Here is a 17567-nt window from a genome sequence, read left to right as displayed (position 1 = left end):
TGCAATTCACTTGCTTTACACGGCGTACCTGTGAACAACAAGTCTGTGTAAGATAGCATGCCATACTGTGGCCTACTCAGGTGTGGCACGCACACCTCCCGATCATGTGTGCAACACAACACATCAGTATGCCGTAATTATTCCCTTATGCCCCTTAGTGTTTCATCTTAACACACCTACTACCAGTGCTTGAAATGGAAAAAATAAAGTGCAGGTACTCTGTGCCAGAGTACCTGCTTGTTTCTGAGAAGTGCCGGTACTCTCCAATTCAAAGTATTAAGTTTTTCTTGAGATGTGCCGGTACTCTCTCTCTCAAAATAAAAAAGTGCCGGTACTCAGCACTCACCATTTAAAGCACTGCCTACTACGATGCTTCGTTATATAAATACCGTCCGTGAGAATTGCTAATAAAAATGCTATAGCCTAGGAAATGCATCTCGAAAGGCAAGGATTACAAATGTAGAATTAAAGTAGAACCTCTTAGAATCGTAGGCAAGTATGACGTCTCATTAACCAGCATTGTGAGCTGCTGAAGAGAAGACTTTCAATTCCCACCACAACCATCAAGAAATCTCAAGCTGAGACATGACATACCTGTAAGATGAAGAGATATACGCCACCAGCCATTACCAGGATTTCCCCAGCAAAACGGAGGCCACCTTTTACAGTTCTTTCTGGTGTGAAAGGAGGCTAAACATAAAAACCAAAAATGTACAAGTTATGGGAAATCTGCAATTCGACTCACCAGTCAGAACTAGAAACAGGAAACATAAATGCACTCATTTAACCTATAGTGGAAACAAAGCCCCAGGAACCAATAGGACCATGTCAACATTGCTGTCAGAGCTCCCCAGCCAAAACACAAGGCTCTTGCCTTAACAACAGCTTGAAAATGCGGCCTGTGGCTGTGAAGACACAGAAGCACCAAATGAACCAGTCTGGCTGTGCTGACACCACCACAGTGCACTCCAGTCAATTATAATGCTCTCTGTCTTCCCACTTTTTCTTCAACTTCAAAGGGCCCATCAGTGGTCTTGAAGAGACAGAAGCATCCCTCATGCCCCCACAGCTAGCACTCCCCACCAGACAACGCACAATGCTTTCTTTATTTACAAACAGTAATAAAGTGAAAATACATTCCAAGAAAAATCCCAAACCAGTTTAGAAAAATGGAGTACAATTTAATAAATAAGATGAGACCAAAATTACAAAAATTCAGTCAGTTGAACCAGGGATATGCAATTTTAAAGGTTTAAGTAAAACAGAATCAAGGAGCACCAAGTGTTTTTGACAACCTCCCCCCTACAGTTTACAACATTCAATGCAAGGACCGCAGTCATAAGGCAAGAGGAGGACTTGCTGTCACCTATAAGTCTAGTTGGCCCTGTGACTCAGCAACACGTAGGAGTTTCACCAGCCATTTTCCAAAATCAGCATCCCAACCAGCCTCCATCATCTTCATTTTAAGACCTAGACTGCCACGTCCTATCACCTTTACTGGTGAAATTCTGGCCTAATCTCCTCTGTCTCTTTTCCTCACACCCACCACGTGTTACTCTGTGATTTCAGACTCTCCAATGACACAAGCTTCAAAGCAATTAAATAATTTCAAAACACGCTTCTCAATACAGTGGAGATCAAACCACACATCAATGATCAAATCAACTGCAAAGACAACATCCCCAGCTTCATCATGACAGCCTTTGCTGCATTTCACTGCAGTAAAATGTGGGGTAACCTGGTATTCCTGGGAATCTGGGTACATAAAATGACAAACAAAACAGTGGTTCCATTGGAGGAAGCTTGTAGCCTATGCTTCCTTGGCAACAAAACAATATTCTCACAAAGCAGGGCAAACAGTCAATTAGTTACTGCGGTAATGCAAAATGTAGGTGCTCCAAAAATGCCGCAGAGATCGTGATATGTGACAAGAGTGAATAAAAAGTGTAATAGTGTATGAAACAAAAAATAAATTATGCTGACAGGTGGTCACTGAAATTGAAACAGACTCAGAATTGGAGTACAAGTTCAAGGTATTATTGTATATTCCTGTGAGTCAGAGTGATTCACTCCAGAAGACACAAGCACAGAGAATAATTTTGAAAGGATGTGATGGACTTTAATGCGGAACAGACTGCACATCATTTGGTTTTGGATTAGAGGCTTCCTTTTGGAGCCTTTTACATTAATTCTATGAAAACAAGAAAGCATACGCTACAGGCTTCCTCTGAGCAACCATTGCCCTTTTTGCTATTTCAGTATAGAGCACTCATTCCCCTGAACCAAACAGACCATTCCACCATCCCCTTCTCTTTCTTCAGCATCACACCTTTATATTGATATTAACCAAAAAGAGAAATACTAACATACAGTTCCTTTAAAAGCGCTCCCATGGATGCCCTCAAAGAGCTTTCTAAATCCCATCATCACATATTAGATATCAATGCACTCCTTGAAGACCCGAGAAAAGCATCAGAAACTCTACAAACCACTTTAATCACAATCCTTCAAGACGAATCGATCAAAACCACTGCACATTAAAGAATGTACACAAACAGGCGAATCAGGTGCAGGCAAAAGAAGTCAAGATAAATCTGTTGATGACCTGTCTCAACTCAAAGATCTCCTCTTAGCATGCAGATTCCTCATCATCACAAATAAAGTCAAGCTGTCAAGCAACTAATCAATACAATCTCACACCCTTCATATTTCACATCAATATGAAACAGATAGTTACTCTCCTTTCATTCCCCTGCCTTTCCAAATGGACAGCCTTCATCGTCTTCTTGTACAATGAACAGTGCAACATCCTCAACTTACTCAAGGCAACATTCTTTGAAATCTTCATCCTACCATAACCCATGATGAAGTCTCCTCATGGCGATGTCCATACACCTTTTCTCAAAACTTTTCAAATACTCTCTCCACTGAAGACCCTTCTTTGATGACCTCAAACCATATTAGCTAATCCCCCGGCTTAAGAGCATATATTGCATTGAAACAATCTCACTATTTATCCCCCATCATCTGCCTACACGTTTTTTAAAACTGCATTGAGAAAGCAATCTCGACTTAACTGAAGGGCCTGATCAACAAGAACAATTTTTTAACTGGTTTGAGACCACACTGCAGGACAGAGACAGCTTCAATTAAACTGTTCAATAACACCTTCATCAAATAAATAAATTATGGATGCTCAACATTTCAGCAGCCTTCTAAAGAACTGATCACCAACCACTGACCCACGCCCTGGAAACATATGTGTTTGTCTGACAAATTTCTGTATTGATTCATTTTTAATTTCATTCCTCATCAACCACTACCAGCTCACCCAGATGGAGGCCTCAAGATCCCAGAAATGCCCCATGTGAAATACTTGATAGTTTCATCCTCTCTTCAATCATGTTGAACCTCTGCATGGAACCCCTCAGTACCATGTCAAGCAACAGTCTCATCAAGATTTGCCAATAGCCTCAAGATGTACAACTTTTTCTTAAAATCTTCTGAACTCACGAAGTTCAGTGACTCAAACCCTTCCATGAGCCAATCTAGGACTGGATGTCAAACACCTATCTAAACCACAATCTAAAGAAAACAGAATGTTCAGCGTCTCATAACCTTTCATGAGCCAATCCAGGACTGGATGTCAAACACCTATCTAAACCACAACCTGAGAAAAACAGAATTTCTCCTACTAACAAAGTGCAAAAAGCGACCACAGATTCAAACATGACTATTCAACATGAAAATAAATGGCTTTCCGTCCCCCTGCTAACAGCCGATGCAAATTAATTTTCGATTTCCCTCTATACAGACCTCTCCTTTCATTTCTCCAAGAAAACCAAGACTACATGGTGCCAGCTCAAGCTTGAAAAAAATGAAACCCTTACTTCTGAAGATTCTTCATACTAACAGGGCAAGCCTTCCTCCTCTCTCACTTCGATGAGGCTAAAGATCTTCTCGGTGGCCTCATTAAGTCCACTTTTAGTCCCCCTTAAAAGCACCAGGCATGCTTTAGTATGTCTAATTGAAGAAATCTGAAACTAAAGGAACCACATGTGCGCCAATTCAAGAACCATATCATCTTCAGGGTCAGCACCTCCTGCAAGGGCCACATAAGTAACACTCATACATGCCTGACTAAAAATCTAACCGTCTCAGGTAGAAGGTGACATGCCACATGAGGTGCCAGAACGTCTTCAGGCAGGAAATGAAGAAAGCCAAAAAGTAAATGACCAGAAGGCAGGACGTCCCCATATATGAACATCAGAACTGCTCCTCCTCTCATACTATACAAAATCAACAAACATTACTATCCCAAAGATAAGGAACCTTCTCACAACCTGCCTTATTGTAAACAACTTTGAAAGGTATCAATGACCTCTCCCTTGCTCTTCAGCGCTCTGTTGCTTCCTCGCTATGTGTACACTACATAAACACCTTTACAAATACATAGATGCAGCATATTTGCCCCATGAGATGCCTTTCAGAGGCAGGAGATACACATTCATTATTTACAAAGCTGACAGTAAATGAGTGCTGAGCACCACCATTAGTTATGTTGCAGCTGGTTCCATAGTTTGGCACAAGAGGGCATTAGTACAACACTCAGTAGCACCTATCACGCTTGAATTAAAATGGGTGCAGCAGAAATGTGGAAAGCTTGGAGTGGTTATTAACACTTCTCTCTGGCTCCATATCACTGCACTCTTCTCGGTATCACCTTGCCCTACTGTCTTCCGATTGATAGTATATTTTGCTTTGTAGCAAATAGAGCAATATACGTTAACTACCCATGAAGGGGGTTGGTTTGATAGTGAAGAAACAGTCTATTATCATTAGTACACTTCTGCATGGAGAACTGCATTACCTTTCCAGTGAGGGGCCTGTTATAGGCTACCACAGTGAAGATCAGCATGTAAACAATGTAGAGCAGGAACTTAATATAGAATATTGGTCGCCCAAACTTTTCCCACTTTTCCTGAAGGAGTTTGTTTATGGGTTCCAAAACAATCATTCTGTTGCGTTTCTAGAGAGAAAAAATAAAAAACAGACATTTAGTGAAAGACTATCCACATTTACTCATGGAGAACAGACTGTTGTAAAGTGGATAATTAGTACGAGCAGGTAGCTAGCTACACCTAGCAATAAGGCCACAATAACACAAGGTCCAGTCCAGGTCTCAATAAATTGAGCCTTGCTCAACCCTTGGTAGCTTGGCTCACGAGCTGTCAGGCTTAACTTAGGAGGCAGATGTGTAAAGCATTTAATATCAGCAAAACAGTAAAAATGTAAGACACAACACACAATAAAAATCCATCACCAATTTATAAAAAAAGGACATATTTGTATCTTTAAAATCACTCCAAAATGACAAATGTGCAATAAAGGGAACCGGAGTTATGAATTTTTAAAGATTAAGGGCCTGATTTAGATCTTGACGGTATTACCGCCAATTCGTTGCAGTGGTCGACCAAAAAACACCGTCAAGTTGATGGTATTCCACCTGCTGTATTTAGATGTATTGCAGCTGAGCCACTGACTGCCACAACAGAGTGCTCTTCCTGGCCGTCAGGCTGGCGTGTTACCGCTAACCATACTTAGATGCTACAGTTCTGCAGGCTGTGTACTGGCAACCATTTTCTGACAGAGGGTGCCCGTCACTGGACTTAATGGACATCATACAATGGAAGTTGCATTGGAATAGAGGTAAGTCACACACACACACACACACACACACACACTGTACCTTAGCCATATGTTTCCCCATGCACAACACACTATACAACACACCACATACACAGAATAACCTATTGACTTTCCAACACCACAACACGTACATGCTGAAAACACACATTGCCATGCATCCATGACACAACAACCACACTTCATTGACACTGCACCCACACACAACACAACCACAACAGCCAACACAACTACACACTCATTTACACATACACACATCATGGCAACGACCATCACACAACACTCACCTGAATGTTACTCACAGCAGCACAACACACAACCAAACATACACAACATCTAATTAGCTATAGAGCTAATGTACTACAATGGGGAAAAACAACATTGGCAGTTTTTCCCTCACCAGGGCTTATAAAACATTGTTTACGTCACCGTTTGATATTGCCAGCTTGGTTCTCGATGACAAGTCATTTACCATATGGAGCTTTTCTAAAATTTCTCCAAACTTCTCCGAACTACTGGATCCTCTTCTAGAAGGTCCTTTTGGGGACTCAAAGTGTCCACAAACTTGATCCAAGGTCACAGAAGCTCTGAGTTGCTCTTTGGGAGTTGGGACTACAATTTCCGCAATCCACCTGGTCAAATCCTTAAAAGTCCACTGGATGCTTGTCAGCTGGGCTCTTCTTGCAGGGCTTGATGCAAGAGACTATTGGTAGCTCCCTTGTAACCGCTGCTTACAGGGAGTCCACCCCTGAATCCTTTAAAGTAAGGCAAAGTCCTCTCGTTGTAAAGCCCAGAGTGTGCAGCAGGTGCAGTCCTTGTAAGTGCAGTCCTTTGTGGTGCAGACCAGGGGTTTACCAGGGTAGTCCTTCTTTTTGCTGAAGTTTCCAGGCAGGGATCTGAGTTGCTGGGTACCTCTTCTACTTTTATCCAGGTTTCTGGGCTGGCAAGCAGGGGAGCACTCCTGACCAATGTGGTGCAGGGTGCCACCTTCTGTGATGACCACTTCTTGAGAAGTGTGGCACATTTAAATCTTAGAAAACACTGGTTTCCAAAAATTCAATATGGAGAAAATCTCTCCTGGAGGCTCAGGCCTGGCTAAGGCTACCCACAGGGGTGGCTATGTTTTTCCTACATTCATCTTCCAGCCCCTCTTCTAATCTAATTACAGGTGCCCCCATCTGGCTGAAGGTGCAAGAAATGGGGGAGGTCTGGTTTCTGTCCCAATGGTCATTCCCTCCTTTGAAGACCAGTTTGGCCCCCCAGCCCCCTTCCTACTCTGCCATCTGCAGCTACAGTTGTCCACCCACCAGATGGTTCCTTTTTCTCACCCGACCACTTTACACCTGATTAAGGCAGCTTGGCTCAGCCTGCCAGAGGCTGACCATTTGGGAAAGGCTACTACAGGGCTGATTTCAGGTAACGTTAGGAAAGAGTTCTAAAGCTCTTTCCCTGTAATGGTTACAATAAGTCTAACACTGGCAAATTGTTTTGTTGGATTTATTCTAACTATTAATTTGATACCTTGAATAGGATGTTTAGCTCACACCTATCAAAAGTTAGACTTTATTAATTAAAAATAAAGCCTTTCCATATAAGCCTATGGAGCAAATGTACTACAATGGAGAAAAACTACATTGGAAGTCTTTCCCTCACCAGGGCTTATAAAACATCTTTTATAATGTCCCTTCTTAATGCAGGGCACCCTACATCTGGGGCACCAAAGGGAGACTTTAGGGGTGACTTATGTGTAAAAATAAGGTAGGTTAAAACTTTAGAAGTACCTTTAACTCCAAAGTCGAATTTGCATATACCTTTCATTTAAAAGCAGCCTGCAAAGTTTACACTTAAGTGCATTAACTCTACTCGGCCCCTAAACCTGCCTGACCTACCATATGCTAAGGAGTTTGCAGGTAGGTTGTCTGTACCAACTGTAAATATATCTAATCACCATATACCTTTTTACACAGAGAACTGGCCCTGGGCCTGGCTAGTAGATCCCAGGGCACATTCAGAATCAGAAAACACCAGTATCAGTCAAAAATGGGGGTGAAAAGTGAGGAAACATCTACAAAAAGCCCGGTTTTCTCACACTGCTGACACAATTGGAAATGATGGGGTTTGTTTTGCAGATATTTTGTGTGGACATACTTGACCTGCCTTGGTTTGATTTGGCTTGGCTTGACTAGTCTTGCCTTGATATTGCTTAACCTGGCATGAATTGATTTGTATAGCTCAGCTGGACGTGGCTTAGCCCAATTTAGACTAGTTTGCCTTAGACTGTCTTTCACTTAGTTTAGCTTGGCTTGCCCAATCTTGGCTTTGCTTAATTTGGCTTGGCTTGATTTAATTGGCTTACAACAGCTTGGCCTGCCTTGTCCTGCCTTAGCTTGATGGATACTGTCTTCTTTTAATTCTTATGAGGATGGTAACACAAGAATTGTTTGGAGTTGGAAGTTTTCCTAACGTCTTTTTTTGTTTGGCTTTGAATCTGTGCACCAGTACTTTCTTTTTAAATAGCACATTCTTTTTATTCGTTTTGCTACTTGGTCTGAAATGCTTTGACATTTATGGATTTTACAAATGTAATAATATGTCATATATATATATATATATATATATATATATATATATATCTTTTTTTTTTTTTTTTGTGAACAAAAGATAAATGCCACGCACTCCGTTCAGCTCCTCAAAAAATAAATCAGGTTTATTCGATGCAAAAAAAGAGAAAACCAACGCGATTCGACTTTACAGTCTTCTTCCTGGTTTTACAGTCCTTTCTCCATTCTCACTATTTATAGTGCTTCATTCCCAAAGTCATTACAATGCATTATGGTCTGAGTAGTTTTTTATGTATATACTATCAAATAATTAACCTGAAAAGGAATTTTTCAATAATTAACAAATGCATTGGGATTTTAAAAATATGTCTAAACAAAATACTATGGAGGAAGGAACTAATAATCACTTGCATAGATTGATAATTATCACATTATATCATTTTGAAAGGTAGGCAAGAAATAATCAACTTCTTATGTACGTGATTAGTTAGAAATAGTTTTGAGGATTAGCCACAGTCATTGTTACACAAAAAATGTTTTGGATTCACATTTTGACATTTAACTTGAATTGAAGTATTCTAATTCCATAAAGACATCATTAACATTATAATTACCAATTTTTCAAAAATGTAAAGATGAACAAAAAGTTCCTCATCATTGTTCAATCCCAATGGGCTCTTTGTCCTCATTAAAATAATATATTTAGATTCAAGTTGTCTGAGTTTTTTTACTCTATCTCCACCCCTCTCGTGTTCAGGAATATGGTCAATTCCATAATACCGTAACAGTTTCCAACTGTTCACTTCATGTTGCTGAAAATGTTTAGCAATAGCATATGTAAAATCCTTGTGCAGAACCGCTCTGATATGTTCTAAAATTCTTTTCTTTAGCATGCAAATTGTACTGCCTATGTATTTTAAACCACGATGACACTCAATAACATAAACTGTGAATTTTGTATTGCAAGTAATTCAATGTTTTATCTTCAATTTCATGTCATTCCATAATTTCACTTCTTTAGTTGATCTACCAATTTTACATGCTTTACAACTATTGCATTTAATAAATCCAAGTTGTTGTTCTGACAACCAATTTTGTTGATTTTTTATAGTGAAGTGACTGCTTATAAGATAATCTTTTAATGAAGGTGCGTTCCTATACGTTATCAATGGGGCGAAACCAATTTTAGGACCCAAATCTTGATCTTTTCGTATAACATGCCAATGTTTACACAAAATTCTTCTAATTAAGCCTCTTTCCTTTGTATAATCCAATATCATTCTTACTTTATTTTCACCAGAATTATCCTGTCTTGTCCTCGCTCATTTCGGAACTAATGTTTCATCCCAAGGGATAGTTCGTACTCTTTCTAAATTCTTTTGTAGAATTTTCTGATTATACCCTCTTTGTCTAAATCTTTGTATAGTGTCTTGATATTTTAACTCAACTTCCCGATCATTGGAACAATTTCTGCGCATTCTAAGTAACTCCCCATATGGGATTTTCTTTATAAGAGGTTTAGGGTGAAAGTTTTTACCATGCAGAATGCTATTTGTTGAAGTTTTCTTACGGTATACTGTGGTTTCTAATTTATTATTTTCCACATAGATATTATTATCCAAAACTTTAATTGATAATTTACTCATTTCACATGTGAATTGTAAACCTAAATCATTATTGTTCAATTTGTTAAAATACAATTGAAAATCCTCCTGTGATCCCTGCCAAATTATAAATAATTCATCAATAAAATGAACCCAAAGAGCGATTTTATCCATAAATACATCATTATCCTTACCCCAAGCAATTTCCCTTTCCCACCAACCCATTGTAAGGTTGGCATAATTCGGAGAAAGGGCAATGCCCATTGCCGTTCCGCACATTTGTTGCCAAATTTCAGGATTAAAAATAAAGTTGTTATTTTTAAGACATAATTCTATCATAGATAGTAACATTTGTGAATGCTCATACTCCACAATACTTCTCTGCCTTAAAAAATATTCACATGGTCTCAAGCCAATTTCATGATTAATAGATGAATATAACGACACAACGTCAATTGTGACCAATAAATATTGATCTGACCAATTTATATCCGATAAAATTCACAATAAATATCCTGAATCTTTAATATATGAACTTAAGGTCATCACGATGGGTGCTGTTAGAAATTGGGTTTTTGGTTGGCAGTCAGGTTACCCCCTGTCCAAGCAAAAGCCCTCACTCTAGTCAGGGTAAGTCACACACAATCCAAGATCATCCTGTGCCCACCCTCTGGTAGCTTGGCACGAGCAGTCAGGCTTAACTTAGAAGGCAATGTGTAAAGTATTTGTGCAATAAATCATACAATACCACCATATAGCACCACAAAAATACACCACACAGTGTTTAGAAAAATATATAATATTTATCAGGATAATTGTAGGTCAAAAAGAATAAAGTTGCAATGGAAAATTGTAGAAATATCACGGAAAAATGATATAAAGTGTCTAAAGTCTTTAGAATATAAACAAAGTCTCTTTCAAGCACAAGTACCTGGTTGGGAGTGGAAAAATCTCCTCAGAGGGCCACAAGAGAAGAGGTGCGTGGAAAAAGGGTGTGTGCGTCGATTTCTCCCCAGCACACATGGACTTGCGTCGTTATTTTCCACGCTGGGAAGTCGCGTCGTTTTCCGGCGTGTGGACAGTCTCTTTCTGTGGATCGCGGGGATTACCAGATGTCCCGGGTCTGTGCGTGGATTTTCCTGCTTGTTCTCCGGCTGCGTGACGGTCTGCGGGGCTGCGCGTCGAAATTACGATCTCACGGCAGGCGTCGCGTCGATTTCTCCTCTAGACTTCGATCTGCGGGGCTGCGCGTTGAAATTACGATCTCACGGCAGGCGTCGCGTAGATTTCTCCTCTAGAGGTCGGGCGGCGTTGTCCTTGCGAGGCCGTGCGTCAGATCTTCGATCGTCCCAAGAGCGTCGCGTCGATCAGCGTCGGAGTGCGGCGTTTTTCTCGCCACGAAACAAGCTGTGCGTCGAAATTTTCGCCGCACGGAGCGTCCAAGTAAAAGAGAGAAGTCTTTTTGGTCCTGAGACTTTAAGGAACAGGAGGCAAGCTCTATCCAAGCCCTTGGAGAGCACTTTCACAGCCAGACAAGAGTTCAGCAAGGCTGCAGGGCAACAGCAAGGCACAAGTCCTTTGTAGAAAGCAGACAGGTGAGTCCTTTGAGCAGCCAGGCAGTTCTTCTTGGCAGGATGTAGTTTCTGGTTCAGGTTTCTTCTCCAGCAAGTGTCTGATGAGGTAGGGCAGAGGCCCTGTTTTATACCCAAATGTGCCTTTGAAGTGGGGGAGACTTCAAAGAGTGGCTAAGAAGTGCACCAGGTCCCCTTTCAGTTCAATCCTGTCTGCCAGGGTCCCAGTAGGGGGTGTGGCAGTCCTTTGTGTGAGGGCAGGCCCTCCACCCTCCCAGCCCAGGAAGACCCATTCAAAATGCAGATGTATGCAAGTGAGGCTGAGTACCCTGTGTTTGGGGTGTGTCTGAGTGAATGCACAAGGGGCTGTCAACCAAGCCCAGCCAGACGTGGATTGTAAGGCACAGAAGGATTTAAGTGCAAAGAAATGCTCACTTTCTAAAAGTGGCATTTCTAGAATAGTAATATTAAATCCGACTTCACCAGTCAGTAGGATTTTGTATTACCACTCTGGCCATACTAAATATGACCTTCCTGCTCCTTTCAGATCAGCAGCTGCCACTTCAACAGTGTATGAGGGCAGCCCCAATGTTAGCCTATGAAGGGAGCAGGCCTCACAGTAGTGTGAAAACGAATTTAGGAGTTTTACACTACCAGGACATATAACTACACAGGTACATGTCCTGCCTTTTACCTACACAGCACCCTGCCTTAGGGGTTACCTAGGGCACACATTAAGGGTGACTTATATGTAGAAAAAGGGGAGTTCTAGGCTTGGCAAGAACTTTTAAAGGCCAAGTCGATGTGGCAGTGAAACTGCACACACAGGCCTTGCAATGGCAGGCCTGAGACAAGGAAAAGGGGCTACTTAAGTGGGTGGCACAACCAGTGCTGCTGGCCCACTAGTAGCATTTAATTTACCAGCCCTATGCACATAAAGTGCACCTTACTAGGGACTTATAAGTAAATTAATAGTCCAATCAGGTATGATTCCAGGTTACCATGTTTTAGGGGAGAGAGCATATGCACTTTAGCCCTGGTTAGCAGGGGTAAAGTGCGCAGAGTCTATAAACCAGCAAAAACAGTGTCCAAAAAGTGGAGGGAGGCAGGCAAAAAGTTAGGGGTGACTACCCTAAGGCTGTCAGGTCTAACAGGTGCTAAATAATAATCCACATAATCTGAAATTCTCTCATATAATGAATCACACGCCAAAACTATTGGCCTCCCTGGTGGTGCTGTTAAAGATTTATGTATTTTAGGTAAGAAGTAAATTGTGGGTATGATTGGACTTTCTTTTTTCAAAAATTGATGTTCTTTCTTATTCAAAAGTGATTGTTCATACCAGTCATCAAGTCTTGAATGTAATTGATGAATCATTCAATTGATGGGATTATGATTTAATTTTTTATAATTGGATTCATCATTCAGCTGTCTGTATGCCTCAGACATATAACTCTGTATGTTAAGAATCACAACATTTCCACCTTTGACCGCAGGTTTTATTATTATATTATTATTGTTAGTCAATTTCTTTAATGCCAGTCGTTCATCTTTAGTTACATTTTCCCGTTGTCCATGATGTCTAGTCTTTTGTAATCTATTTAGATCCTCCATCACTGATTCAGAAAATATATCAATTTCTGTTACCAGGTGATAAAACTGGACAAGCGTGTCGTTTTTCTCTTGTCGTGCTTTGTTTTGAATATATATATATATATATATATATACAGTATATAATGTTCATATTTTCCCAGTGGTGCAGGAGTCCTTGACTTATACTGGTAGGTAATTCCCTGAATTGGAAATACAATGCCAGTTAACACATCATTTTTGGTATTCCCCATTTTGTTGCTGAGAAATGTTTCCATGTTCACCTCTGGGATAACAATCTGCTGCTATTTAACTATTGATGTATTGATGTGTCTTTCCAAACTAATTGCAAATGTTTTCCAAAATTGCGCTACATACATTTAACACAAATTTAAATGTCGGTCTGCAGTGCCAATGATTTAGACTTTCCTTTCTGCTCACTACTATGGAGGGTACAAGAGGGGAGGGGTTATTTTCTGATAATGGTGAGTGAGAGTGTTCAAGAAAAGCCAACAGCAGTAATGAAGTGGATGGGGAAAGGGTGAAACTTCAACAAAGACCCTACATCTGATGTTAAATTCTCTTTTTCCCAAACTCCCACATGATTTGGTACTCACTGGGTTGTCACTTCCGAAAGCAATGATCTCCACCACCGAGTTCTTGCCAGAGGTCTTCTCATGAGTATCAACATCAGTGAGGTCATACAGGGAGCCATGCAAAGGTCCATACACCCATTCTGTGAACTTCCGAGACAGGTGCAAGGACTCTGGCGTCATCTCTCGTCGGAGGATGTGTTTGAAAATCTAGAGAAAGAAAACAAAAGAATGGCCTCAGAATAGTTAGTATGTTTCCAGTTCAGAGATGCCCTGGCCTACACAGGAAGATACTGGAAGAAAACTCAACAGGGTGTTTAAAAGGCCAATAATACTGAGACAGATACTATTGCCTGCTGGGATACTTATGAAATTACATGGACTTGACTAACAAACTTGTTTTAAATTAGAATGTTTGATGTGCCAGAGAAACACGAAATATCAAGATGGTTTCTAGATTCTGGAAAAAGAAGTTTCCTGCATACAACCCTAGCAGTCAGACCTCTAGGGGACTACAGCCACTGCCAGGATCACGGAACTCGATGGGGTGGCAGCGGTCGGAGTTATGGTCAGCAATGGCGGTGCCCATGGCGGTGCCTCCATGCTGATCATGAGACCACTTTCTGCCAGCTTTTCCATGGCAGTTTTACTACCATGGAAAGGCTGGTGGAAAGCCGGTGCTGGGGGCCACAGTTGGGCCCCCCTTCCAGCACCCTCAGATTGTGTACTGGCTGCTCTGCAGATAATGTGCAATCTGAGGGTAATGTCACATGACACCACTGGGCTTGGCTCCCCTAAGGGAGCCGAGGCCAACGCCATTGCACTGCTTCTGCCAGGCTGACTGGCAGAAACATTGTAATACGGTCAGCCCGGTGGAAACACTGTAATACAACAGGGGAGGGGGGTGCCACTGGTATGATGGCAGTCTCATCCCCACAGCTTTGGCAGTCCACATATCGGACCACAAAAGTCGTAATGAGGCCAGAAGATTTCATTGGTAATGGACAGTTTGATTCCATGGAACTGAATTTCAGTTGCTCAAGATTTCTTTGTCAATTTCATCAACTGTTCCAGCATTTATGGAAAAGCCAAAATCGGAGTGTAACACAAAAATATACCACAGGTAATTTCCGCCATATGTTTTCACAGCAGCAGGTCCAGGCTGACATTGATTGAATTGTATTATTATGTACATAAACAATTTCTGTCCATTAGTAAAATATATAGTCAACTAATTTCAGAGTTTTAATTGACTGAATGTGGCCAGTTTGAATATTTCTCAATACTTATGTTGGGATGTGCCAGCCCATCTTTCATAACCAGTATTACTAAAGTAGTTTGAAAGTCGAAGTTTACGGTCACCTAGAAATGTACTCATTTAATTATTCAAGAACTACATGAGAACAACAGGGACTTTAGAAGGAACATGCATACATCTATACACGACTGAAGGAAAATATGAATTTTAGTTGAGTTTACTACTGCCATAAATAACAAAAGCTAGTTTCGAAAAAGTGGCATTTTAGTACAGGTCTCTTTAATCATATGTTGATAATTTACTAGGGGAAAACCCATATACAAAGATAGCAACATAAAGCAGAACTACTGTATTTCATTTATTCCAAGTGTTAATTAATCCTGAAACAAAATACATTTAAGTCTATGATGTGTATTTTATTAGTATTCACAATTAAGGTAATAAGTAGTGGCAACAATGTTTAAATTATATATCAATAAAGGGAAAGGTTCATATCCTGAGTAAATACCAGGTAGTCATTTCATATAGAGATGCTTTATGCCCATTTAATACCAGCAAAGCTAGCATATTGCCAAACTGCATTTGCAAAAAGTTGCTGAGCTAGAGCAAAAAACTTAAGAGTGAAAGTTGTGCCCGATGCCATGATGTAATGTGCTGGATCATGGTGTTAACTGATTGATATTTAAACTTCTGGCGCATCTAGAATATAACAATTGGATCCTGTCCTTTCACTAGTTCTCACGCAGCTGAGCTGTCTCACGCGACATGAAAATCCGCACTTACCTGTCTTTCTGTCATCTATCTCTATCTCTCTCCCTGTCTCTGTATTTCTCTGTTTTCTCCCTCCCCAAATCCCTTTTCTGAGAGTGCTGGTTGGCCCGCACCAGGGATGAGGCTGACCACTGAGAGATGGGCAGACCATGCTAAAGCTTGGGGGTATGGTGGGAGCTTTGTTAAGATTTAGAGGCCTCATATGGCTCTCCCACCATGTTGCCAATGAAACTGTTACACTGAGCAATTCAAGGAAATATATATGGCCCTCATTACAACATTGGCGTTAAATGCCACTTACTGCTGAATTCCGCCACAGCTATTACGACCCACAGCTCAGAAACCGCAAAAATCTAGACACCCACACAAGTCCGCCACACCAAAGGTCAGTGATAAACTGGCAATAACAAAACCGACACCGTCACGCCAACAGGAATACGCCGACACTATCACGGCCCACGAATCCCCGCAGCGGTCTTTCAACCGCGGTATTCCATTGGCGGTACAGACTGCTGAGCTCAAAATACACACATATTAACAAAACACTACCACATTGGACAATTTGAAATACACACACCTGATACACATACACACACCACTCCCACACACCCAATACAATATAAAACATACACCCACATTACCCACAAACCCTTACTACCCAAAAATTTGAAGAATACCAGAGAGACAGCAAAGCAAAGACAACACCAGCATACTGAGGCACACAACACCATCACACATACACATCCACGCACAAAACACCACACACCCCTGAACATCACCCCACACATCATAACACACACCACCCAACACATCACCCACACCACCCCTTGGCACCGCAAAGACACCCCAGGTTTTCTGAGGAGGAGCTCAGGGTCATGGTGGAGGAAATCATCCGGGTAGAGCCACAGCTATTTGGATCACAGGTGCAGCACACCACCATAGCTAGGAAGACGGAGCTATGGCGCAGAATCGTGGACAGGGTCAACGCAGCGGGACAGCACCCAAGAAGACGGAATGACATCAGGAAGAGGTGGAACGACCTACGGGGGAAGGTGCGTTCCGTGGTCTCAAGACACCACATTGCGGTTCAGAGGACTGGCGGAGGACCCTCACCTCCTCCCCCACAACTAACAACACAGGAGGTGCAGGTCTTGGCTATACTGCATCCTGAGGGCCTCGCAGGAGTAGCTGGAGGAATGGACTCTGGTAAGTTAAATCTTTAACTACTTCATCCCCCACCCTACCTGCATGCTTGCATCACATACCCCCACCCTCGCCCTCACCCCAATCACTCCAACTCCTCACATATGTCCCACTATCACAAACCACACATCCCAACACCAAGCCCTGCATGCAACAACAAAGCATGGACACCCATCACCAATGCATGTCCACTACACATACCCACACAGACCACTAAACAATTATCACACAAGGTCCTACACAGGAATGGAAGCACTGGGGTACAGGGTCACCCACCCATTGCACACCATGGCACACACAGATGCAATAATCATGCCTTTACACCCCTGCAGGACCCCTACCCAACGTCACCGGACAGGAGGTTCCAGACGTGTCCACTCCACCCACAGAAGAGGCCCACAGTGATGACAGCAGCTCTGTCCAACTGGATCTAGATGACCAGCCCGGCCCATCTGGGTCCTCGGGATAGTCGGTTCCCCTCACACAGTCACAGGCCAACACAGAGCCTCCCCCCTCAGGAAACACCAGCACAGCACCCACCCAGCAGGCCCATACCTCTGTCCCCAGGACACATCAAGCAGCAGTGTGTCCACCACTACAGGGAACCCAGGCTAACCCACCACCGCAAGAACAGCAGGGACCTGGGGGCAGTGGTAGTGGGCACACGGTTCAGGGGACAGAGGCCGAGGAAAACAGGGGAACCGGGAGGG

General features: G+C 42.0%; 1 protein-coding gene across 1 annotated transcript in view; it reads right to left on the bottom strand.

The window, feature by feature from the left end:
- The window catches only part of LOC138285857 (transient receptor potential cation channel subfamily V member 1-like), a 474904-nt gene that overhangs the window by 120988 nt on the left and 336349 nt on the right, over positions 1-17567 (bottom strand). The window contains exons 7-9 of the mRNA XM_069226333.1: positions 13650-13835; positions 4871-5029; positions 595-690 (exon numbers count right to left, since the gene is read on the bottom strand). Of these exons, the coding sequence (XP_069082434.1) occupies positions 595-690; positions 4871-5029; positions 13650-13835 (441 nt within the window). The remainder of the gene's footprint in view (positions 1-594; positions 691-4870; positions 5030-13649; positions 13836-17567) is intronic.

This window comes from Pleurodeles waltl, chromosome 3_1 (genome assembly GCF_031143425.1).
Source record: "Pleurodeles waltl isolate 20211129_DDA chromosome 3_1, aPleWal1.hap1.20221129, whole genome shotgun sequence".
Classification (NCBI taxonomy): domain Eukaryota; kingdom Metazoa; phylum Chordata; class Amphibia; order Caudata; family Salamandridae; genus Pleurodeles; species Pleurodeles waltl.
This window is presented reverse-complemented; position numbering and strand designations above follow the sequence as displayed.